Source organism: Mobula birostris, chromosome 7 (genome assembly GCF_030028105.1).
Source record: "Mobula birostris isolate sMobBir1 chromosome 7, sMobBir1.hap1, whole genome shotgun sequence".
Classification (NCBI taxonomy): Eukaryota; Metazoa; Chordata; class Chondrichthyes; order Myliobatiformes; family Myliobatidae; genus Mobula; species Mobula birostris.
The window spans coordinates 49,841,407-49,868,612 of NC_092376.1; the positions used below are offsets into that span (position 1 = coordinate 49,841,407).

Sequence of the window (27,206 nt, forward strand, 5' to 3'; positions counted from 1 at the left end):
TCAGCAGTTTCTGAGATACTCAAACTACCCCGTCTAGCACCAAAAATCAATCCATGGTCAAGGTCACTTAGATATCTCTTCCCCATTCTCATGTTTGGTCTGAACAACAAATGAATCTGTTGACCATGTCTGCATGCTTTTATGCACTGAGTTGCTATTTAACTGGTTGATTAGACATTTACATTAATGAGCTGGTGTACAGATATATCTAATAAGGTGGCTTCTGAGTGTATATCACAAACTGAAAAGGATTCAACATTGACTCTTATGGTATACCACTTGTCAGATCTCCAATAAGAATATCCTTCTACCGTTACCCTCTGACTCCTATCTCTAAACCAATTTTGGATTAAGTTATGCAATTCATGCCAAAGGACAGTTTCAACTAATGGTTACGTGTTTCCAACACTTATAGTCTTAATTCTAACAACATTTGAGAATTAATGCTATAGAGTATGAGGAGAAAAGCTGCAAAGACCCAAAAGTTGAAAGGAAAGAAAATTTAAGAAATCATATAGTCACATATATGATATAGCACAGAAATGGCTATGCAGTCTACCATACCTATGCTGATCATCATGCCTTTCTGTACGAATCCCACTGCCTGCATTAATTCCATACCCTTCTATGTCTTGTCATTCAAGTTCCTTCTCTGATGCCTTATAAATGTTGTTACAGTCTCTGCCTCCTCTGGCAGTTCATTCTAAATACAACTACTTTGTGTGTGTGTAACAATCTATCCCTCAGATCCCCTTTAATCCTCCTCCCTCTAGTTTTAGTCAGCTCTACATAGGAAACAAATTCTCGCTATATCTATTTCTCATAACTTTATATACTTTTCTCATGTCACATCTCAGCCTCTTCTGCTTTTGGAAATCATGGAAAACATGGGGAGTAACTATTGAGAATTGCATCCTCTGAACAGGCAAGCAATTCCAGGGCATATTAGACTCTAATGCAGCATTAGGCATTTATGTCAACAAAGCCAGTTTTATCATTTCTATGGAAGAATGGATAGTTTTGCTTTAGGTAAAGTTATAAAGAATGCACACTTTTATGTATTATTACCAAATTCCAAAGGCCTATTTATTGGAAAGTTTGTGTAAAGCCAAGAAAGCTTCTAGCTGACTTTAATGTTAGAATCACTTTAGAATTTATTTGTTTGCTGCTTGCAACTGGCCATTTCCAGAGGCAGACTAGATTTCCTAGGTCACAGGACATTGAAGGAAGGCTGGCTGGCTGGCTCAACGTGGGAATGTCTGAAGTAGGATATAGTCATCCCGTGCTGGAGAAGGACTCAGCTTGATCTGTAGTTATAGAGTCCTGCAAATCCACTGTGCACCAGTTAAGCATAAACTGAGTCTCATTTAAATACTATTATTTCTGGCCTGATTTTTCCAATGCAGGTAAATCATTTGATTCAAAACTTGCTGTATTTAAACTGGAAATGCACTTAAGATGAGCTTGGTAAAAGTTTCAATTTTACCAAACCATATTTAACTTGCACTCAACAAATAAGCCTTGATGCAATCATAAGCTGGAGTTGCTGGTTCGAAGTTAATTAATTTCACAAATAAAATTTCTTGTTCCCCTCAACTGCAAATTACCTTGACTAGCTGCCTTCTCTCTTTCCCATCAGATCCGACACAATCAATGATTTTTGGAAGGTTCACTCCTCCTGCTAATCGAAACTGAGATTTGAATGATTTCACAGTTAACAGATTTTCATACTTTCCAGATGGATCAACCTGAAAGCAGAACAACACAAAGTTATAAATTAGTATTGGAAAACCACGTAAGTAATTTGATTAATATGGAGCTGCACTCAAGATGCTTTCAACTCCTAGTTGATGTCTTTCCCAGTAAGATTCATTCAATTTTCTTCATTCATTTTTGTGGGTTTTAAACATCCCTGGCAAGCATCTCCTCTCTATCACTAATTGTCCTTGAGAAAGTGGCAGTGGATGCCTTTCTAAAATTCTGCAACCATTCTGGTGAATGGCAGTAGCACATTGCTGTTCCAGTAATCTGTCATCAGTAACAAATGGAGATGTTTTCATGAACCTGCTTCCTTTATGTTTCTCGCTAGTTGGGATCATGGATCTGGGAGGCACAGTTAAAATAGGCTCAGTAAATAATTACAGAACATTTTGTAGAACATTTTTTGGCAAAAATGCTACTGCTACTTATTCGTCAATGCCTGAATGTTTTGTTACTTGTAGGTGTGGAATGCTTCTTTGCTAGAGTTGCAAATAAGTTTGAATATTATGCAGTCTTCAACAACCAGACTTTATGAAAGAAGGAGGGTCATTTGCAAAGCAGCCAAACGTGATTAGGCCTTTAATGACTCATGCTATGATGTCTTGGATCGATTAACCTCCATTACAACCACTCCCTTTCTGTCATGGTATTAAACCAACCAATGGACTATTTCCCCTTGATGACCATTAACTTTAATAATATGAGTCTGTCTTGATGACACTTTTAGTCAAATGCCATCTTGATGTCAGGGACAGTCATTCTCACCCCACCCTGGAAATCAAGCCTATATGGTATGGAGACATGTGGTCCTATCATGACACAAACTGAACATTGGTGAGCAGATTATTAGGGAGTAGGTGACCCCAGAGAGTAATGTTGACGATTCCTTCCATCATTTTGCTAATATTTGACAGAAGGCTGATTGTACAATACTAAGTTGAATTGGATACATACTGTTTTATTGGAAGAAAGTTGGATAATTTTTCACTGTTCTAGAGCATAGGTCTTCAGCACTATAGTTGAGATATTGTGTATTCTGTCTCATTGCCTTTTTGTCTTTAATGCTCAGTCCTTTCTTAATTATCCATAGGTGAAACAAATTGGTTGAATGGGCCCCATGATGGTTGGAACATAAGAAGGAAGTAATGATGGAATATCCATCTTGCAAAGTTGTTTGAATGTGGCTATAAATGCTTTAAATGTTTCAACCACAGGCCTCTCAAGTTATGAAGCCCAACTTACACACAGCCCATATAAAGAAAGCAGACTCACTTGCTCATTCACTGAGTTAGTGAGACCAGCCAACGGATGTCCTTTCCCTCCTGCTCACTCTCCTGTCATGGTGTTTCTGTGATCCTTTCTAACACACAGTTTTTTTTTCATTTCCAACTTACGGAGTTTAGTTGTGAACTATTCTGAGGAACAGGACCATCTTGCAATTTGGCTTTCCCTGTATACCATTCTGATGACATGGTTCACTGTCGCTTTCTCAAAGATACATATATTAGCCAGTAAGTGCCTGTGTAATGTTGCAAAAGAATAAAATAACTGAGCATAAAATGCCAGAGTGATACTCCAGAGTAGTATCAAGGGAGTGTTGGAATGTCTTAAATGTTGCCTTTGTGATGAGATGCTAAACTGGGACTTCCTCTGCTTTCCCAATGAAGAGATAAATAATTATTTCTAGTGTCCTAACCAGTATTTCAATATTCATCTTTCTTTCAACATCGCTATTGGGTCATTATAACAGTAGCACAGTTTTCCTTAAGTAACAGCCAGTAGATTTAGGATACCCACTTAAGCATGTCTAAAATCAGCAATCCCCAGCTTTCTGATTGACAGTACCCGATTGTGGCTCAGGGCAGGGAATGTATAGTGAGGCAGGGAGAGAAGGCACACAGAAATGCCTAATTACTACCCGGCAGAAGATGCCTGGAGCTTCGCAGAAGCCAGCAAATCCATCTGTGCCACAGTCATTGTAACCATTTTCTTACACTGGAGTTCTCATAAAATCCAACAATGAAATGTTAGCTTTGCAGGAAACTTGCCGTTGAATTTGCATCCATCTTAATAGCAATAAACATAAATTGTCTTGGACAGTTTTGGAGGCTTGTGAATGTTGGAGGTAGTTTTGATAAATGGTGAGCATGGGGTTACGGTTTAGCAAGGCTTGTGATTAACATTTCAAAGAATCTGCACTTTGCAATGATTTAGGTCTGAGTTAGCTTCATGAAGGAAATTGCCTTTAGAAGATTACTCATGGAAAGTGAGGGGCCAAAGGGTAGCTTCACTAGAGAGCAGACCAAATATAAGGATGCAAAGGTAATTCAAATCACTTTGCGGTACTTTCACTCATATTTTGTTCATTGAGGTATCTTTTTTAGCATACCTGATTGTGGAAGAGGTCCTGAAAGGAGAATATAGGGAGTTAGTAAGGGAGTTGAGAAGAAGGACTGCAAAGGTACTAATCTCAGGATTACTGCCTGTACCACACGACAGTGAGAGTAGGAATGGAATGAGGTGGAGGATAAATGCGTGGCTGAGGGATTGGAATGGGGGCAGGGATTCAAGTTTCTGGATCATTGGGACCTCTTTTGGTGACCCGTACAAAAAGGACGGGTTGCACTTGAATCCTAGGGGGACCAATATCCTGGCGGGGAGATTTGTGAAGGCTACGGGGGAGACTTTAAACTAGAATGGTTGGGCGGGGGGTGGGAATCAAATTGAAGAGACTAGGAGAGAGGAGGTTAGTTCACTAATAGGGAAAGCTAGTAGACAGTGTGTGAGGGAGGATAGGCAGGGGACAGAGAACAGGAGCACTCAGACTGAAGATATAGGGGAGAAGGAAGAAAAAGATAACAAAGTTGTTTGCCCCATCAGGGATAAACAGAGATTAAGAGGTGGAGAGTTTCTTAAATGCACCTATTTTAATGCTAGGAGCATTGTAAGAAAGGTGGATGAGCTTAGAGCATGGATTGATACCTGGCAGTATGATGTTGCAGCTATTAGTGAAACATGGTTGCAGGAGGGGTGTAATTGGCAAGTAAATATTCCTGGATTTCGTTGCTTCAGGTGTGACAGAATCGGAGGGGCAAGAGGGAGAGGTGTTGTATTGTTTGCCAGAGAAAATATTACAGCGGTGCTTTGGCAGGATAGATTAGAGGACTCATCCAGGGAGGCTAATTGGGTGGAATTGAGGAATGGGAAAGGTGTAATAACGCTAATAATAGGGGTGTATTATAGACCACCTAATGGGAGCAAGAATTGGAGGAGCAAATTTGTAAGAAGATAGCAGATATTTGTAGTAAGCACAAGGTTGTGATTGTGGGAGATTTTAATTTTCCACACATAGAATGGGAAACCCATTCTGTAAAAGGGCTGGATGGTTTGGAGTTTGTAAAATGTGTGCAAGATAGTTTTTTGCAACAATACATAGATGTGCCAACTAGAGAAGGGGCAGTGTTGGATCTCCTGTTAGGGAAAGAGATAGGTCAGGTGACGGAGGTATGTATTGGGGAGCACTTCGGGTCCAATTATCACAATGCTATTAGTTTCAATATAATTATGGAGAAGGATAGGACTGGATCCAGGGTTGAGATTTTTGACTGGAGAAAGGCTAACTTTGAGGAGATGCGAAAGGATTTAGAAGGAGTGGATTGGGACAATTTGTTTTACGAGAAGGATGTAATAGAGAAATGGAGGTCATTTAGAGGTGAAATTTTGAGGGTACAGAATATTTATGTTCCTGTTAGGCTGAAAGAAAGGGATAAAAGTTTGAGAGAGCCATGGTTTTCAAGAGATATTGGAAGCTTGGTTCGGAAAAAAGAGAGAGATCTACAATAAATATAAGCAGCTTGGAGTAAATGAGGTGCTCAAGGAATATAAAGAATGTAAAAAGAATCTTAAGAAAGAAATTAGAAAAGCTAAAAGAAGACATGAGGTTGCTTTGGCAAGTAAGGTGAAAATAAATCCAAAGGGTTTCTACAGTTATATTAATAGCAAAAGGATAGTGAGAGATAAAATTGGTCCCTTAGAGAATCAGAGTGGACCGCTATGTGCGGAGCCAAAAGAGATGGGGGAGGTTTTGAACAATTTCTTGTCTTCCGTATTCACTAAAGAGAGGGATATTGAATTGTGTAAGGTAAGGGAAACAAGTAGGGTAGTTATGGAAACTATGACGATTAAAGAAGAGGAAGTACTGGTGCTTTTAAGGAATATAAAAGTGGAGAAGTCTCCGGGTCCTGACAGGATATTCCCTAGGACCTTGAGGGAAGTTAGTGTGGAAATAGTAGGGGCTCTGATGGAAATATTTCAAATGTCATTAAAAACGGGGATGGTGCCGGAGGATTGGCGTATTGCTCATGTTGTTCCATTGTTTAAAAAGGGTTCTAAGAGGAAACCTAGCAATTATTGGCCTGTGAGTTTGATGTCACTGGTGGGTAAATTCATGGAAAGTATTCTTAGAGATAGTATATATAATTATCTGGATAGACAGGGTCTGCATAGGAACAGTCAACATAGATTTGTGTGGAAGGTCATGTTTGACAAACCTTATTGAATTTTTTGAAGAGGTTACCAGGAAAGTTGATGAGGGTAAAGCGGTGGATGTTGTCTATATGGACTTCAGTAAGGCCTTTGACAAGGTTCCACACGGAAGGTTAGTTAGGAAGGTTCAATCATTAGGTATTAATATTGAAGTAGTAAAATGGATTCAGCAGTGGCTGGATGGGAGACGCCAGAGAGTAGTGGTGGATAACTGTTTGTCAGATTGGAGGCCAGTGTCTAGTGGTGTGCCTCAGGGATCTGTACTAGGTCCAATGTTGTTTGTCATATATATTAATGATTTGGATGATGGGGTGGTAAATTGGATTAGTAAGTATGCAGATGATACTAAGATAGGTGGAGTGGTGGATAATGAAGTAAGTTTTCAAAGCTTACAGAGAGATTTAGGCCAGTTAGAAGAGTGGGCTGAAAGATGGCAGATGGAGTTTAACGCTGATAAATGTGAGGTGCTACATTTTGGTAGGACTAATCAAAATAGGACATACATGGTAAATGGTAGGGCACTGAAGAATGCAGTAGAACAGAGGGATCTAGGAATAATGGTGCATAGTTCCCTGAAGGTGGAATCTTTTGTGGATAGGGTGGTGAAGAAAGCTTTTGGTATGCTGGCCTTTATAAATCAGAGCATTGAGTATAGGAGTTGGGATGTAATGTTGAAATTGTACAAGGCATTGGAAAGGCCAAATTTGGAGTATTGTGTACAGTTCTGGTCACTGAATTATAGGAAAGATGTCAACAAAATTGAGAGAGTACAGAGAAGACTTACTAAAATGTTGCCTGGGTTTCACCTCTTAAGTTACAGAGAAAGTTTGAACAAGTTGGGTCTTTATTCTTTGGAGCATAGAAAGTTGAGTGGGGACTTGATAGGGGTATTTAAAATTATGAGGGGGATAGACAGAGTTGACGTGGATAGGCTTTTTCCATTGAGAGTGGGGGAGATTCAAACAAGAGGACATGAGTTGAGAGTTAAAGGGCAAAAGTTTAGGGGTAACATGAGGGAGATCTTCTTTACTCAGGGAGTGGTAGCTGTGTGGAACAAGCCTCCAGCAGAAGTGGTTGAGGCAGGTTTGATGTTGTCATTTAAAGTTAAATTGGATAGATATATGGACAGGAAAGGAATGGAGGGTTATGGGTTGAGTGCAGGTCGGTGGGACTAGGTGAGAGTAAGAATTCGGCACAGATTAGAAGGGCCGAGATGGCCTGTTCCCGTGCTGTAATTGTTATATGGTTATATGATTGAACAAACTATGAAAGAATAATCTCATATTTTGTCCGATGAAGTATCCTGAAAGAGATACAAAGAGACAAAGAATTCCTTCCAGTAAGTAGAAAATGCTGTAAAGGATTCAAGACAGGGAAAAATCTGAACTACACCTCTAATGTCTATTTTAAAATCAAACTGTGATTTATTAATTTAATATAGTAATATGAAACATTTAAAAATCTTTTATTATAATTCAATTTTAGTGAGACTAGGAGAGAAAGGAAATCTTACAAGGACTCTGCACAAATTGTGGGGCAGGATCATTATTAATGAGCTTACCTTGATTTCCATGGTTGGAATAACAACATCATCCAGATCCTTTATTTTAGTGATAGGTTGTGCTGCAGGAATTTCAATGGCTTCTATAATTGGGGGAAAAAAATCAAAAGGGTACTGGCACACATTTTAAAGTAAACAAGTGAGAAAGATTGGGAATCATGAAATAACGATGTGAACAGTGTCAGGCCAATTCTTCTCAATATTTGGTTTAACCACCAAAGACCTCTCCTGTTCGTTCTCCTAAACAGGTAGCTTGAGAGACCACACCAAAATTTAAGAACGGTTTTAGGAAGTGAAATATATAAATATTATGTATCTAGCTTTCTCACAGCGCCAGGGAGAAGGCAGTAGTGGTATTGTCATATGTAAAAACCAATATTACTTAGGAGAGGAGCAATAAAGAAAGCAAAACCAGCCTGATTGGGATTGGAAGACAAACCACATTTCAAACTCATACTGAGTTTCCAGAAAAGCAATTTTCCTTTCTCCTATTGTTGACTTCTTACATACTTTTAAACTTGCATCATACATGGGCTGGTAAATAATGAACTGAAGAATTTGATGAATACTTACTTCTTTCTGTTTTCCATTTACTTGCATCCATATTTGCAAGTGTGATTAAAGCATCACATAATCTCTCGATGTCCTTTATCATTTTAGCTTTAGATTTTTGGATTGTATTTATAATATTTCTGGCAGCATCCATTCTCTCCTAAAGCAAGTAACACAGCACTGTTCAGATGATCTGAAAAGTTCGCTATATTCTCAAATGATTCAGAATCAGTACTCTTGTTTGTAAAAGATAACTTCAACAGTGGGGGGAAAAGGGGACATGGAAACAACCAGATATCAGACCTACATCAAAAGCCTATAAAGTTATCAATGAATGAAGGCGTGGCATGACAATGTGGAATGTGTATCCTTTTGCATGTACAATGTTGCAAGCATTCCAGACATCTGGAGACAATGCAACTGTGAAGATGAGGACTTCTTGGATAACCTATAGAGGGTGGTCACACAGCAGCTTAAGCAGACAGGGAAGGAATGGGTGATCACCAGGTAGAATAAGAAAAGCATTTAGGTAGTCCAGGAATTCATGGTACAGAAATTGAATGAGATTGGGTGAAGCTGAGAAGCTTTGATTGTATGATCCCTTCTTCTTCAAGCCCTTTCCTCTTCCACCTATAATCACCCCCCCACCCCTTACTTCACCCCACCTTTCCCTTCACCTGGCTTCACCTATCATCTGTCACCTTGTACTCCTTCCTCTCCTCACCTTCCTATTCTTGATTCTGCCCCCTTCCTTTCCAGTCCAGCTGAAAGGTCAGACCATAATGTCAACTGTTTATTCCTCTCCATAGATGCTGCCTGACTTGCTGAGTTCCTCCAGCATTTTGTGTGTGTTGCTCTTGATGGGATAGGCTTCTGAATACTAGTTGTAATACCATTGTTACATAAATAAGGAGGTACACGTAATAGGGGACTTTAAGTTATACTAATATAGGATGAATTTCTTGGAACTATTATGCAATGAATTTGCAGATCAACAAAACAGACCTGTGCTCAGGTTATTTTAAACCTAGTACTGTACAACAGAAGAGTTAACTAATAATCTTGTATAAAACAGCCCCAGAAAAGAGTAAATCATATGACAGAATTTTACATTGTTTAAAATAGATATAGTAGAATCTGAAAGCAGATTCAATTAAACAAGGAAACAATGAAAATATTAGCAGCATGTTGGCTGTAAAGATTGTGGACTCATTAATAAGTACGACACTGGAAATATCAATGGTTAATATTTTCTTAATATTTTAGAAAATAACATTAACAAAATCACCAAATAATGCAGTCCATTGGAGAATTGGGAATCTTCTGGATTTCACTAAAATGATAAAGAAATCAATGCAGGAAAAATGGAACACAGAAGTAAACCAGTGACAAACATTAAACACGGTTAGAGCTACTATTGGCATGCATGAACCTTTATAGGTGTGCTGTATCTACTATAGGGGAAATGCAGAAAGATTCACCAGACCGGTACCTTGGATAACAGACCTCCATTCTTTGGAGTTTAGACCATTGAGAAGTAAAACAAAATTCTTACGAGGGTTTGATAGGGTTTTGAGCTTGGAATCTAAATAAGGGGTAGGCCATGTGAGTCTGAAATGCAGAAAAATTTCTTGACTCAGATGTGGTGAATATTTAGAATTCTCTATTGCAGAAGGCTGAAAGCTCAGTGATTTAAAAAAGCAAGAAAATGGTGATGAAATAGATCTGGCAAATGGGCTGCACCTGTTTCTATCTCATACATTTCAAAAATAAAAAGACTTATAACAGCAAATAATCTATATCCAGAAATTTGAAAGAGTTTGCTCCAGCAATAATGGATGCTCTAGTTACACCTTGGGAATGATTTTTGCAGATTAGAGATAAGAAAATGCGATTCCACTATTTAAGAAAGGAGGAGTAGAGAAAACAAGGAATTATCTTACTTTCCCAGTTTCAGTGGAACCATTGGAAGTGGTGTTAAGACAGATGGATTTATTAAAGAGAAATAATAAATGAACCTAATAATGTCCCCCATAGAAAGTTGGTAAACAAGTTCGGATCACATGAAATTAGGAGCAACATACTTAAGTAGATTGAAAGTTGGGAGGCTGCAACAGAGGGATACCAACATAATCAGAGTTTAGGTCTCAGTTATTCACAATCTAGATTGACAATTTAGCTGAGGCACCAATCACAATATTTTCACATTTTTTGGATAGTATGTATTTAAGTGGGAATTTGAGTAGTAATGAGGATGCAGAGTCTTCAATGGTATATTGATAAGCTGAGTGACAACTGAAGTAAACGGAGAAAAATGTGAAGTGGAAGAAAGAACAATACTGATTTTTTTTTAAATACTGAGAGGCTGAGAGATGTAGATATACAAAGATACCTGGATGACCTTGAATGCAAGTTACTGAGAGTTAATATGAGGAGCGCAGCAGGCAAATTAGGAAAGCAGATGATATGTTGGTCTTTAATGCAATATACATTATTCTTTAACCATCAGCACTCAAACAGTCAAAGGTACCATGCTGTGTAAGCTCGCCTGCTGTGTTTACCAAGGAACAATAACTATATTGAAAACTAAATCAATAGCAATGGAACAATAAGATGTTCCAAAGACACAGAAATAACCTGTAAATTTATATTTGTCTTGCTTTGTTTTTCTCTGTCAAGGTCACTGTAATTTTTAGTGCACGATCAAACAGTGATACTTGGAGCACAGTGGAAAGAAGCACATCTTCCAATGACAGGTCTAACTATCTGGACATGATGAAGTTTATGGATGTGTTATCAGTTCTGTCTCAAGAGTCATGCAGAATGGAAACAGATGAGCCATTTGGCCCAACTCACTCATATTGACTGTGTTGCCCAGTGAGCCCTGGAGTATTATCATACAACTCTGCAAAGAATTGAGCAGCCTACCATAGAAGGGTAATTTGGTTCTGATTATTTATCTTAATTTACCAACAAACCTGATCCAAGTGAGGCATCTCCTTTTTTATATGTTTCCCTCTCCTCAATACATCAGGTTTCCCTAGAACATCATCTTTGTTTGCATTCGATAAGGCCAAAATGATAAACAATGTATGATGAGGATGATCCAATGATGTTTTTTCAATTAGCTGTAAGATAGTAATACAGCAAAATTATAATCATACACTACATTATTATTTATGAAGGAAACAGATACACTTGTGCTTTTACAAATAACTCATTATGCATTACTCTTCTAAAACAAATACATTATCTATTCCTTTGTCCTCTGTGAAAGCAATTCCTCTGTCCTTTATCAGACCTTCTCTGAATCACAACTATCATTTTTCTCCACAATGATCTACTAATGTAATTACGGACGATATGTTCAAATTTCAACATCACTGCGATATACAAATAACTTGGATGAAAATATAGATGGTTGGTTAGAAAGTTTTCAGATGACATAAAATTGATGGAGCCTTAGAAAGTTGTCAACGGACACAGCAGGATATAAAGATATGGACAGAGAAAGGCAAGCAGGTGGAATTTAATCTGGGCAAGTGTGAAGTGTTGTAATTTGGGAGATCAAATAGGGAAGCAAAACTAAAAATAAACCATGGTTGACAAGACTCTTTGGAGCACTGATATATAGAGGGATTTTATGGTCCTAATCTACCGGTCCCTGAAAGTGGTAACACAAATGGGTAAAGGTATGCGTACCTTCATCAGTTGTGGTACTGAGCATAGGAGTCAGAAAGCCACATTACAGATGTATAAAACTTTGGTTAGGTCTTATTTGGAGTACTGTGTCGAGTTCTGTCCGCTCCATTACAGGAAGGATGCAGAGGCTTTGGAGAGGGTGCAGAACAGGTTTACAAGGATGCTCTGCAGAATAGTGTTTTACCTACAAGGAGACATTGAACAAACTTACATCGCTTTCTCTGAACATCAGAGGTGAGATGGGAAAAGTTTAAAGATGACGTGTGGGAAAATTTTTTGCAGAGCAGTAAGTGCCTGAAATAGGCTGGCAGGTGTGGCTGTGGAAGCAGACACAATAGTGGCAACTAAGAGGCATTTAGACAGAAATATGAACACACAGGAAATCATGTAAAAGCAGATAGGCTTAGTTTAATTTGGCATCATAGCTAGCACAGACATAATGGGTTCAAAGGCCTGTTTCTGTGCTGTGCTCATTAAAGTTCTCCTTTCTTATATATTCCTCATCTTCAACATTAGGTTTCTCAGGAATAGCATCTTTGCTTTATTATATAATGTTAAATAATAGTGTCCATAAATCTATTAGAAATGTATCTGTCTGCCGGAGAGAATAATCTTACTCAGAAAAGATTTTAGACATCCCTGCATACATTCTTTGGCCACAGTTACATTATGTTGTCTGCATTCAAAACTAAAGTACCTTGTTTAATACTTCATGAAATCTTTGCCCTCCTGCCATCTTTGTTCCCATTCGAGCGGCCAGCTGGTACATTAAAGGTAAAAACTTGTAAGATGGAATCTTTTCTACACCTTTCTGTTAAAACAGTCAAAGAAAGAAGATTCTTTTTAGCTCTTTTTGCAACACAAACCTGTATTTGGACAAACATTTTGTTTTTAACATAAGTTTTTTTAGTGATCATCTTGCTCATATTAAATTTCCTTCCCAGGAAGGTAACCTTACTGAGTGGTAAGTGGATCAAGTCATAAGAAAATGTATGGAACAGAAGCACGTGGCAGATTTTTCAGCCTAAATGGTTTAAGCTTTCTTACATTATTAATCAGCTGCGTACAGATAAACAATAAAGGCAGTACAATGCAGGTTAATTACAACTTTTAACTTAAAACAAAACAGAAAACATTTCACATCAATGACCTTTCACAACAACAAAATACGAGTGGGCCCATCAGGCCCTTCAAGCCTGCTCAGTCGTTTAATATGATCATGGCTGATCTATGCTGGCCTCAACTACTCTTCCACGCCTTTCCTCTATATCCATCTATTCCTCATCCATCAAAAGTTTATTCACCTCCACTTTAAATACTTCTACAGTATTTCCTGATCACGATCTGATGAAAGGCCATTAACCTGAAATACACTGTTCTCCCACCACATTTGCTGTCTCAACTGCTAAGAATTTCCAGCATTTTTTAATCTTCATTTTAAATATACATGTATAATTGGGAAATGCTTACATCCAAAGTTATATTTACTATCTTTTAATAGGTTAAACCATTGACTTACGAGGAATTGTTAAATCTAACCAATTTCTTTTCTGACTTTTAGCCTATGTGAGCTCTTGGGTTCATACTATAACATGATTCTTCCCCTCATTAACAGCAGTTAAAAATATGAGAAATCCAGTTTATTAAAATTAAATATCAACATGGCATTTGAACAGATGTCTAAGTAATGAAAATCAATATTATCTAGTTTCCCCAACATAAGCCATTCAACACAAAAAGTTAAAATGTAACCTGGTTGTGGAGGATCCAAATCCTGTTTGGTATCTAATGGCTCCTACAGGGTAGTTTGGCTATGTGGATCAAGGGTGAGAAACAGAATTGATTTACTCTCCTGACCCCTCATCAAATAATTTTGCCTGCAGCCAGCGCTGATACATGAACACATAAAGAGACCGCTTTGGTGAGGTATTGTCAACAAAGATAATGTTCAGAAGAGAAAATATGATGATATAAATTATGCAAAAGGGATATAAACTATTTGAATTGACCTAGTTATAATTAAAGATGAACAAATATGAAATGTAGACAGAAATATTACATTTTCTGAAAATAGTTTTTTTTTTAACTTCAAACAACTTGTTATCAGAACTCATAACAATCACCAGATATTACCTTCATCATTTCATTCACTTCTGGAACACCCGAATTTTCAAGCCACAAGGAGCAGAGTCTAAAGATACGCATGTCATGTTCCTCACCACTCTGTAAGCAGTTGACATAGTTCTCCACTGCTTTACACAAAAACTGTTTGCGATCGTCTTGCAATGCACACATTGCTCGTTCATCTAATTCACATTCCCGCTGAATCTTCACTACATATCTAGTCAACAGAATATATATATGGAATGCATTAAAATCTAATGAGGAATGTTATTATCTTTCAACCAAACAGTTTTATTCCAGGCACTTTATTTTGTTTCAACCATTATACATGTAGAACAAGCAATGCCAGGGAATTCCAGCAACATATATCACCGTCGTTTCTCTGCCCCTATTACGGAGAAAATCATAACTACTTATCTGTTATTCAATGTCTCCACATTTTTACTTAACTAGCTTCAGGCAAGTACTGACCCCAGTTTCTACTCCTATCTTAGAATAGATAACAAATCAGACTTATTAGTGTTCATGGAACCTTTCCAACTTATTTTGTAATGTAAAAGTACAAAGTAAAAGTCTAGTTTATTGTCATATACACACATATGAATATTTGCAGCAGCATCACAGGCACATCACATTAGACAAAACTTTTCAAAGAACATAAGCAAAATTTCACAAGAATGAACACAATTAGAAAAAAGTCTGTTGTTGTTGTGCAAAGTGGTCATAGTGTTGCTATACCACTCAGAATGGAAGCATGGTTTACATTGAATTAGTTAACAAATCTTAATATAACTAACTAATGGGCAGCTGTGTTCAAATAGAAGTACAATTTCTATGTGTCACTCAACCTTTTAATAAATTAACAACCTAGTAATGAAATGAAGATGGAACAATGTGTTCAAATGCAAATGTTTAGAATATGTGAAAATGCTGTACTTGGACTGCAGTTCAGCATTTAACACCATAGTTCCATCTGGGCTTGACAAGAACCTCAGAGACCTCGGCCTTGACCCTGCCTTGTGCACCTGGATCTTGGTCTTCCTGTCAGATCACCAGCAGATTGTAAGAGTGGGCTTCCTCACCTCCAACCCTCTGACTCTCAATACAGGAGCCCCTCAAGGCTGCGTACTGAGTCCCCTCCTTTACTCCCTGTATACCCATGACTGTATCGCCACCCACAGCTCCAATTTGCTAATTAAATTTGCCAATGACACTACATTGATTGGCCTTTTCTCAAACAATAATGAGGTGGCCTACAGGGAAGAAGTCATCTCTCTGACACAGTGGTGTCAAGAAAACAACCTCTCCCTCAATGTCGCAAAAACGAAGGAGCTGGTTATTGATCACAGGAGGAATGCAGACGGGCTAACCCCTATTGACATCAATGGATCTGGGGTCGAGAGGGTAAACAGCTTTAAATTTCTTGGCATCCACATCACCGAGGACCCCACGTGGTCTGTACGCACCAGCTGTGTGGTGAATAAGGCACAACAGCGCCTCTTTCACCCAAGATATTCGATATTATAGTGGAGTAAAAAGAATCACAGAGGAGTTGGCCAGAATTGACTGAGAAAGAACACTGGCAAAAATGACAGCAGAGCAGCAACGGCTGGAGTTTCTGGAGGCAGTTCAGAAGGCACAGGATATGTACATCCCAAAGAGGAGGAAGTAGTCTAAAGGAAGGATGACTCAATCATGGCTGACAAGAGAAGTCAAAGCCAACATAAAAGCCAAAGAGACAGCATAAAATAGAGCAAAAACATAGTGGGATGTGAAAGGATTGGGAAGCTTTTAAAACCAACTGAAGGAAACTAAAAAAGAAGTCATTAAGAAGGTAGAGGTGGAATACAGAGGTAAGCTAGCCAAGAATATCAGAGAGGATACCAAAAGTTTCTTCAGATACATAAAGTGTGAAAGAGAGGTGACAATGGATATCAGACCACTAGAAAACAATGCTGGAGAGGTAGTAATGGGGGACTAGGAAATGGTGGATGAATTGAGTAAGTATTTTGCATCAGTCTTCACTGTGGAAGATGCTAGCATTATGGTGGAAGTTACAGGTGTCGGGTCTTGAAGCATGTGAAGTTACCATCACTCGGGAGACGGTTCTTGTGTAACTGAAAGCTCTGAAGGTAGACAAGTCACCTGGATTAGATGGAGATGATGTACATTGCTGGGTTCTGAAAGACGTGGCTGAAGAGATTGTGGAGACATTAGTAATGATCTTTCAAGAATCACTGGACTCTAGAATGGTTCCAGAAGACTGGAAAATTGCAAATGTCACTCCACTCTTCAGGAAGGGAGAGATGCCACACGTGAGGCTGCTTAACAGGCTAATGGTATTACGAGGAAAACTCTAGCATGGATAAAGCAGTGGCTGATTGGCAGAAAGGCAAAGCATGGGAATAAAGGAAGCCTTTTCTAGTTGGCTGTTGGTAACTAGTGGTGTTCCATGGGGTTCTGTGTTGGGAATCATTCTTTTTCCGTTATAGGTTAATGATTTGGATGATGGAATTGATGGCTTTGTTGCAAAGGTTGCAGATGATAGGTGGAGGGACCCCTAGTTTTGAGAAGTAGAGAGGCTACAGAAGAACCTAGACAGACTTGGAGAATGGGCAAAGCAATGGCAGATAGAGTACGGGGTCAAGAAGTGTATAGTCATGCACTTTGGCAGAAGTAATGAAAGGGTTGACTGTTTTCTAAATGGAGAGAAAATACAACAAAGTGAATCGTAAAGGGACGAGAGTGCTCGTGCATGATTCTCTAAATGCTAATTTGCATATTGAGTCTGTGGTGAGGAAGGATGCTGTCCAAGTTGCATGCCATCTTGGACAATGTCTCCCATCCACTACATAATGTACTGGTTGGGCACGAGAGTACATTCAGCCAGAGACTCATTCCACCGAGATGCAACACAGAGCGTCATAGGAAGTCATTCCTGCCTGTGGCCATCAAACTTTACAACTCCTCCCTTGGAGGGTCAGACACCCTGAACCAATAGGCTGGTCCTGGACTTATTTCCTGGCATAATTTACATATTACTATTTAACTATTTATGGTTTTATTACTAATTATTATTCATGGAGCAACTGTAACGAAAACCAATTTCCCCCGGGATCAATAAAGTATGACTATGACTATGATTAAGACGACTGAGGAAGTTTAGTATGGGCCCCCAAATCCTAAGAACTTTCTACAGGGGCACAATTGAGAGCATCCTGACTAGCTGCATCACTGCCTGGTATGGGAATTGTACCTCCCTTAATCGCAGGACTCTGCAGAGAGTGGTACGGACAGCCCAGCGCATCTGTAGTCGTGAACTTCCCATGATTCAGGACATTTACAAAGACAGAGCCCGTAGGACAGCTTCTTCTACCAGGTCATCAGACTGATGAACTCAAGCTGATTTAAGTGTACTCTATATTACATTGACTGTTCTATTTATTATAAATTACTATGATTGCACATTGCACACTTAGATGGAGCCATAACATAAAGATTTTTACTCCTCATGTATATGAAAGATGTAAGAAATAAAGTCAATTTAATTCGATAACATAGAAGAGACCATGACCCATCATTGGAGAGCATGCAATAGTCAAAAACAATAATGGCAATAACGTTGTGTTTAAACATGAAAGGTTATAAATGGTACCATATTGTTAAGTATTTACCTGTTGACCTGAAATTTATGTTCCTTGATCAAATGGATTTCTGCTTTGGCATTCTTGAGAAGTGCACGCTTGTTTTCAAACTCGGATGACTTCATATAATTGTCGATACTCTGATACTGTGCATCTGAGAACCGTGCCAAGGATAAGAATGCTTCTATCTTCCCACTGTGAACTAAGCTATTATGTTCAATGCTAAGAGTCGCAGCCTGAAAGAACAAGCATCAATTGTCCAACACTCATGCTATTTTACAAGCTGACATCAAATGATTAAATTCTATTTTAAAACTGTCAGGTCCATTTGTAGAGAAAGCTGCAGAGATGATTAATAATTTTACTAAACATCACATTTAATAGGTTAAAGAAGCCCTTCTGGATGACAGACATCATTTTAGGAATTTGCATTCAGAAATGGAGACATCATACATAATGAGATGTCTTATTATTTTAATAACTCATGACATTCATGTTTACTAATGTTGGTATTTATAATAGGAACCTAAGAGCAAGGCTCGACACTTTATACTATATACTGTATAATAAAAGTAAAAAGCCCAATGTTTCCCTAAGAGGTCAGTGCAGTACACAAGAAGTTGTTCATTTAACCCTGCTTACTTTCTCTAAATATTTCTGCATGATGGTGCCTGGACTTTCCAAACATGTTTCTGCCAACCAGGTTCCACAGAGTCTAAGGCATTCAATATAGAGCGGCACTAATTCCTTGTCGTTTGTTCCCTAAGGAGATAAATGTAGATGAGTAAGTGGAAAAATTATAAAACATCAGGATCATAAAATTGAGGCCACAAGCTTAATGCCATGGAAAATATCAATTGACAGGGACTATCAACTTGGTTTTATTATATTACTTCAATATTTCTGAATATCCTTGCCTTCTCTACACAACAACAACTTTGAGTACAAGTACATAGTTCACTGAAAGAGGAGTCACGGGTAGTCAGGGTGATGAAAGGAAGTCTTTTGGCATGTCTGCCTTCAATAACTCAAGGCATTGAATAGAAAAGTTGGGAGGTCATGGTGCAGTTGTACAGGATGCGGATAAGGCCACACGTGTTGTGTGCAGTTTTGGTCACCCTGCTCTAGGAAGGATGTTATTAAATTGGAAGGAGTACAGAAAGGATTTACAAGGGTAATGCTAGGACTTAAGAGACTGAGTTACAGACAGCTAAGATCTTTATTCTTTAGAGGGTAGAACACTGAGAATGATCCAACAGAGGTGTATAAAATCATGAGGGGTATAGATAGGGTGTATGTATTCAGTCTTTTTCCCAGGGTAGGGGTAGCAAGAACCAGAGGGTAGCAAGATTTAAGGTGAGAGGGAAAAAATTTAAGAGGAACTTGAGGGGCAACTCTTTTACATAAAGGGTGGTATCTACATGGAATTAGCTGCCAGAAGCTGTTGAGCTGGCTTATTGGAGTGGTACTTAAATTGAAAGGGCTTAGAAGCTAATAAGTCAATATCAAGATCATAAGATATTGGAGCAGAATTAGGCCATTTGGCCCATCAAGTCTGCCCCACCATTCAATCACGGCTGATCCTTCTCAGCCTTCTCCCATAAACCTTCGATGCCATGTCCAATCAAGAACATAACAGTTTCTGCCCAATCATACACCCAATGACCTGGCCTCCGCAGCTGCCTGTGGTAACATATTCCACAAATTCACCACCCTCTGGCAAAAGAAATTTCTCTGCATCTGTGTTTTAAATGGATGCCCCTCTATTCTGAGGCTGTGCCCTCTTGTCCTAAACTCCCCCACCATGGGAAACATCCTTTTCATATCTATTCTGTCTAGGCCTTTCAACATTTGAAAGGTTTCAATGAGATCTCCCTTCATCCTTCTAAATTCCATCAAATACGTACCAAGAGCCATCAAACGTTCCTCATATGATAACCCTTTCATTCTTGGAATCATCCTTGTGAACCTGCTCTGAACTCTCTCCAATGCCTGCATATCTTTTCTTAGATGAGGAGCTCAAAACTGTTCACAATACTCAAGGTGAGGCCTCACCAGTTCCTTATAAAGCCTCAGCATCACATCCCTGCTCTCGTATTCTAGACCTCTTGAAATGAATGCTAATGTTGTATTTGCCTTTCTCAGCACTGACTCAACCTCATTCTAAGTTAACTTTATTTATCTTTCAAGGTGAGTGGAAAGGATTAATATTTAATACATATTTAGGTCAACAACATCGTCATTCATTTTTACCAATTCCAATTAAAACATTCCAAAACCTTTTCGTTGCATAATTTCAGCCTAAAGAACATACCTCTAACTTGTCAATCATCTGTTTGAGAATATCTAGGGAAAGACTCTGTTCCTGTTTATCCCAAAAGACTTGAGCCTCTTCTAGCTGCCAGGTAGAAACACCAAACCCAACCGGATTGTGTTGCTTGATTTGGAAGATGGCCTTCTCTGCCAGCTGTAAACAAGTTTTATTAATTGGATAAATGGAAATATTTAGTGTAACACAATTTTAAAGACAGCTTGACATCAATACAGAAACACTTTTCTTCATAATATTCTCTTGTTCAGAAATATGCACATAAATCACACGATGCTTTCAATTTAAAAAGACAGTTCACCTATTATCATCTTAACAGTTTAACTATTTGTATTGCTTAATGCCACTAAAAATAACTTCAGAAGATGCTGAACCTGGGAATTTTTTGCTGCTCGTGCTAGTTTTGCCATTTCAAGCAAATACTCAGTCAGAGCATCTTTAATGAGGTTCTTCCTCTGACCATCCATTTCTTTTGTAATAAGCAGTTCCTGAATGACAGTCCTCATGGTTAAGATAGGCTCCTGGAAGGTAAAGTCACTGTCCTTGAGAAGCAGAAGTTGTTGTTGCCATTTTTTGTGCACCTTATTCAATGCATCATCCGGGTCAGATCTGAAAATGAAGCAATATCGCATATGAAAAAAGATAAAAGAGAGACTACAGATGCCAGAAATCTGAGGCAACACCCAAAATGCTGGTCAGGCACCATCTATAAAGGGAAATGGGCAGTTGGTGTTTTAGATTGAGACCCTTCTTCAGGACTGGAAAGAAGAGGGAGAACAACAGTATCAAAGAGTAGGGGAGGGTTGGAGCAAGAGTTGGTAGGTGAATTTAGATGAGAGGGGGAAGATAAGCAGGTGGTGGGGTGGTGGAAATGGGGGTTTTGGTCCAGAAGATGGTTTTCAATCTGACATACTGATGGCCATTTCCCTACATAGAGACTGTCTGACTCACTGACCTCTTCTACATACGAAAATCAAAACATTTTGAATATTATTTTCACCAGTTCAGAAAACATTATTTCTTTTTGCTCCTTCTTGATGAATTTCCTCTGTATCCTTTCCGTTAACATAGTGACTCCTTGTTGAACTGTGGTTCAACAGACATTATACAATCTCTGTAGCTAAGGAAAAATTATATACAAACCCCAATGATAAGGGAGGTTCTTTAACTCTGGGGAATACAGCTAAGACTAACTGCTTCATAAAGAATAAATATCATTCTCAGTATAAATGATAAAAAAAAGGATTAAGAAAAAAATGGTTAGTTACCCGCACAGTCTCTGTCCAATGGTTTCCAGTTCTTCAAGTATTTGCAATCTACATAGTGTGGGGTATAGAGAGTAAACAGATTCCAGGCTTCCTCTGCATAATTCTTCAACTTCTTTTATCCTATTGGCATAAAGTTGGTATTCAAAATCATTACTTCCAATATTTACTCGGCAGGCTTGAACCACAATTAATACATGAAAGAAAGCTGAGAGGAGCAATTGTAGCAGAATTCAATAACAGTCAAGTTTTGCACGATTTCTAACGACAAGGAAAACAAAAACTTGCTCCAGTATGCCAATAGTAGACAAAACTTTGGGGAAAAAAATCATCTGATTGAAAGACTACCTGGCAGCCCTCAAAACCTCGAGGAAGGAAGAAAATTCTTGATCCTTCAAAGATTGCAAGGCATGGCACACGGATTCATGATATCCAAATCCTGAAGTTCCGCCTCTGGAAAATAAATAATTTAGAAAGAGGAAGGAGAAATAGAGGAACACAAAAGTAGGAAAAATAAAGCAAAAAATGTAGCATAATATTTGTCTTCCTAACAGCTTGCTATTACTTGTTAAATTTTGTCATTTGTGCACAGGGGTTCCTAAATTTGAATGAATAGCAACATTTACTTAAGCAACACAGATAAAAGTTGCTGGTGAACGCAGCAGACCAGGCAGCATCTCTAGGAAGAGGTGCAGTCGACGTTTCAGGCCACCTCGACTTCACCGCACCTCGTCCCCATTCCAACCTCACTCCTTCGGAACGCTCTGCTCTCCACTCCCTCCGCACTAATCCTAACCTTATTATTAAACCCGCCGATAAGGGGGTGCTGTTCTGGTCTGGCGTACTGACCTCTACCTTGCCGAGGCACAGCGACAACTCGCGGATACCTCTTCTTATTTACCCCTCGATCGTGACCCCACTAAGGAGCACCAGGCCATTGTCTCCCACACCATCACCGACTTTATCCGCTCAGGGGATCTCCTATCCACTGCTACCAACCTTATAGTTCCCACATCTTGCACTTCCCGTTTCTACCTCCTACCCAAGATCCACAAACCTGCCTGTCCTGGCCGACCTATTGTCTCAGCTTGCTCCTGCCCCACCGAACTCATTTCTGCATACCTCGACATGGTTTTATCCCCCCTTGTTCAATCCCTTCCTACCTATGTTCGTGACACTTCTCACGCTCTTAAACTTTTCGATGATTTTAAGTTCCCTGGCCCCCACCGCTTTATTTTCACCATGGATGTCCAGTCCCTATATACTTCCATCCCCCATCAGGAAGGTCTCAAAGCTCTACGCTTCTTTTTGGATTCCAGACCTAATCAGTTCCCCTCTACCACCACTCTGCTCCGTCTAGCGGAATTAGTCCTTACTCTTAATAATTTCTCCTTTGGCTCCTTCCACTTCCTCCAAACTAAAGGTGTAGCTATGGGCACCCGTATGGGTCCTAGCTATGCCTGCCTTTTTGTTGGCTTTGTGGAACAATCTATGTTCCGTGCCTATTCTGGTATCTGTCCCCCACTTTTCCTTCGCTACATCGACGACTGCATTGGCGCTGCTTCCTGCATGCATGCAGAGCTCGTTGACTTTATTAACTTTGCCTCCAACTTTCACCCTGCCCTCAAGTTTACCTGGTCCATTTCTGACACCTCCCTCCCCTTTCTAGATCTTTCTGTCTCTGTCTCTGTCTCTGGAGACAGCTTATCCACTGATGTCTACTATAAGCCTACTGACTCTCACAGCTACCTGGACTATTCCTCTTCTCACCCTGTCTCTTGCAAAAACGCCATCCCCTTCTTGCAATTCCTCCGTCTCCGCCGCATCTGCTCTCAGGATGAGGCTTTTCATTCTAGGACGAGGGAGATGTCTTCCTTTTTTAAAGAAAGGGGCTTCCCTTCCTCCACTATCAATTCTGCTCTTAAACGCATCTCCCCCATTTCACGTACATCTGCTCTCACTCCATCCTCCTGCCACCCCACTAGGAATAGGGTTCCCCTGGTCCTCATCTACCACCCCACCAGCCTCCAGGTCCAACATATTATTCTCCATAACGTCCACCACCTCCAACGGGATCCCACCACTAAGCACATCTTTCCCTCCCCCCCTCTCTCTGCATTCCACAGGGATCGCTCCCTACGCAACTCCCTTGTCCATTCGTCCTCCCCATCCCTCCCCACTGATCTCCCTCCTGGCACTTATCCGTGTAAGCGGAACAAGTGCTACACATGCCCTTACACTTCCTCCCTTACCACCATTCAGGGCCCCAAACAGTCCTTCCAGGTGAGGCAACACTTCACCTGTGAGTCGGCTGGGGTGATATACTGCGTCCGGTGCTCCCGATGTGGCCTTTGATATATTGGCAAGACCCGACGCAGACTGGGAGACCGCTTTGCTGAACATCTACGCTCTGTTCGCCAGGGAAAGCAGGATCTCCCAGTGGCCACACATTTTAATTCCACATCCCATTCCCATTCTGACATGTCTATCCACGGCCTCCTCTACTGTAAAGATGAAGCCACACTCAGGTTGGAGGAACAACACCTTATATTCCGTCTGGGTAGCCTCCAACCTGATGGCATGAACATTGACTTCTCTAACTTCCGCTAATGCCCCACCTCCCCCTCGTACCCCATCTGTTACTTATTTTTATACACACATTCTTTCTCTCACTCTCCTTTTTCTCCCTCTGTCCCTCTGAATATACCCCTTGCCCATCCTCTGGGTCCCCCCCCCCTTGTCTTTCTTCCCGGACCTCCTGTCCCATGATCCTCTCTTATCCCTTTTGCCAATCACCTGTCCAGCTCTTGGCTCCATCCCTCCCCCTCCTGTCTTCTCCTATCATTTTGGATCTCCCCCTCCCCCTCCAACTTTCAAATCCCTTACTCACTCTTCCTTCAGTTAGTCCTGACGAAGGGTCTCGGCCTGAAACGTCGACTGCACCTCTTCCTAGAGATGCTGCCTGGCCTGCTGCGTTCACCAGCAACTTTTATGTGAGTTGCTTGAATTTCCAGCATCTGCAGAATTCCTGTTGTTAGCAACATTTACTTAACTCTTATCTTCTTAAAACACAATCTTCTTATTGGATAGTTTCATGCTTATCTAAATTGTATTCCATCAGTATCCTTCCTGTTTAATCCATAAGGCAGTCTTTGCTACTTCCATCTAGTTTTAAATCAGCACTATATTTGACTTTTGACTCCTTAATTATTACCTTGATACATCTTGCAAAGAGCTGAGGTATACACATGAACTCTCAGGTAGTTCATAATTATATCCTGCTATTGTAAATATAACCAGTTAACTTTTCTCTCTGTATTTTGTTTGTGAACCAATTGTATGAAAGATAATCTATGTAGCAACATCTTGCATGCCACCTTTGGAACTTTTATGGAACTCCAAATATATTTAGAGATACAGCGTGGAACAGGCTCTTCTGGGCCGCGCTGCCCAACAACCCATCCATTTAACTCTAGCTGAATCACAAGACAATTTACAATGACCAATCAACCTACTAACTGGTACATCTTTGGACTGTGGGAGGAAACTGGAGCACCCGGAGGAAAGCTTCTCGCATGCAGGAAGAACATACAAAGTTATTTACAGAGGATGCCAGAATTGAACTCCGAACTCTGATGCACTGGACTGTAATAATGTTATGCTAACCGCTACACTACCGTGTCATCCCAATATATGAAATCAAAAATACAATTCTGTCTGCTTCTGAGAAATGGCAACAATTAATGGTTTTGTCACTGGTAAAAGCCATAAAATTTGGTCTGAAGACCAAGTTTAAGTTACAAATTCTGACTACAGTTATACATTCTATATAAGTACTGGAAGGGTAGGATCACCTCTTTTAGTAATCTTCAATAATTCCAATCATCTCTTTTTGATGCACTTTTAATTGTTGTAATATAAGTTGATGAAATTCAGAACCTCACAAACACAATGTAACTAGGGTTTCTGTTTGAGTGATAACTGACAGAATTAAAGTGAATTGTGTATGTATTTTGTAACTAAAAGTGAGTTTGGTGGTTACCAATTAATTTTCAAAGGATTTGGCCGGTTTGAAGTCTATTTACCACAGAAAACTATAATTAAGGCACAATTTTAATAAACCATTTTACATTAAAGAACAGCATAATTCAGTTTATTCGTAGCAGGAAACTTTGCATTTACCTGCTTGGAGGAATATGATCCCACTGCATGTTTCTCCAGGCTGCCTGGAAACGAATTTCCTGCAATTCCTCGCACCATTCTGTGTTTTCAACTTCAAGTCCCTTTAGATACGTAGTTAGTATATGGCATAGTCCAAAGTTCTGCAAAGCCTAAAATAAACAAATACAAATTCATAGTTTTAGTAACTCTGAACATTTTAAACAGAAATATATGAGATATGAGAAGAAAAGCAGACTTCTTGTCAACATCACAAAAATAAAATAGGTCTGCATCTCATAAATGAGTAGGTGGTGCTCTGAGTGCTTATATTACTTGGTTTATAAATGTTATGTCAATGCGATATAACTGCCCATGTTAGATTTTACTTAATTTCCTAAGTAGATTACAATAGTTTCACTGTGGCCTCTATATGATTTTGGAATGAATGTTGTGCAAATGTCAAAGTGCCAATTTGTCTCTTAGATATATAATATTCAGCTACGTTTGTTATGGAACATGCTAAAATGAAATGGTGGCACTACTGTGGAGAAGAGACACTTGTCTTTATTTTTAAAGCGCTATACTGTTTTGTAACTAGAAAGGTGTTTATTTGACTACTTCTGATTCCATCAAATTCAGAGAATTTCGCTCCTGAATTTAATGTTGAGGACTTCCCAGGCCACTAGGTTTCTAACTTTAGTTGTTTTTTTACCCCCAACCTGCGCAATTAACACAGAACAGAGAATATAGTACAGCACAAGAGCAGACCTATGGCCCACAATGCCTGTGCCAACCATCACACAAATCCAAACATTTCATCCACTTGCATGTGATCCATATCCCTCCATTCCCTCACTGTCTAAATGATGCTCATTAAATGTTACTTTGGATCCACCTCCAGCACTTCTCTGGTGGCATGTTCCAGGCACCTACCTCTCCTAATTGTCACTTTCAGTGAGCTATGGACCTACATCAGACTTAATAATCAGCCCATCTACATTGTGTTGGTAGGTGACCAAGTGGTTGAGGCGTTGGTCTAGGGATCTGAAGGTCGCTAGTTCGAGCCTCAGCTGAGGCAGCGCGTTGTGTCCTTGAGCAAGGCACTTAACCACACATTGCTCTGCGATGACACCGGTGCCAAGCTGTATCGGCCCTAGTGCCCTTCCCTTGGACAACATCGGTGGCATGGAGAGGGGAGACCTGCAGCATGGGCAACTGCTGGTCTTCCGTACAACCTTGCCCAGGCCTGTGCCCTGGAAACCTTCCAACGCGCAAATCCATGGTCTCACGAGACTAACGGATGCCTATCTATCTACATTGTTGCCTAATTTATCACAAACAACAAAGGACCCAGCACTGATTCTTGCAGACCTGCAGAGTAACATCCCTCTGCCACTACCTGCTGTCTTCAAAGGCCAAGCATATCCTGGTGATGTAGGATTCTCAGGATCTTATCTAATAGATGAAGAATGTAAGAAGGCCAGGATATGTCTTCTTTTCCTGAGATTTGAACACTAAAACCCAGACTGACACTCAAATAAGTGTCTTGCACTGGAGATATT

General features: G+C 39.7%; 1 protein-coding gene across 2 annotated transcripts in view; it reads right to left on the bottom strand.

Moving 5' to 3' along the window:
* Positions 1 to 27,206, bottom strand: part of atm (ATM serine/threonine kinase) — a 193,120-nt gene that overhangs the window by 30,718 nt on the left and 135,196 nt on the right. For both annotated transcript variants that reach the window (XM_072263105.1, XM_072263103.1), the window contains exons 43-55: positions 25,666 to 25,814; positions 21,832 to 21,936; positions 21,487 to 21,606; positions 20,593 to 20,827; positions 20,204 to 20,356; positions 18,532 to 18,651; positions 17,920 to 18,125; positions 14,255 to 14,462; positions 12,819 to 12,932; positions 11,398 to 11,547; positions 8,441 to 8,579; positions 7,868 to 7,950; positions 1,608 to 1,748 (exon numbers count right to left, since the gene is read on the bottom strand). In XM_072263105.1, the coding sequence (XP_072119206.1) occupies positions 1,608 to 1,748; positions 7,868 to 7,950; positions 8,441 to 8,579; positions 11,398 to 11,547; positions 12,819 to 12,932; positions 14,255 to 14,462; positions 17,920 to 18,125; positions 18,532 to 18,651; positions 20,204 to 20,356; positions 20,593 to 20,827; positions 21,487 to 21,606; positions 21,832 to 21,936; positions 25,666 to 25,814 (1,923 nt within the window). The remainder of the gene's footprint in view (positions 1 to 1,607; positions 1,749 to 7,867; positions 7,951 to 8,440; positions 8,580 to 11,397; positions 11,548 to 12,818; positions 12,933 to 14,254; positions 14,463 to 17,919; positions 18,126 to 18,531; positions 18,652 to 20,203; positions 20,357 to 20,592; positions 20,828 to 21,486; positions 21,607 to 21,831; positions 21,937 to 25,665; positions 25,815 to 27,206) is intronic.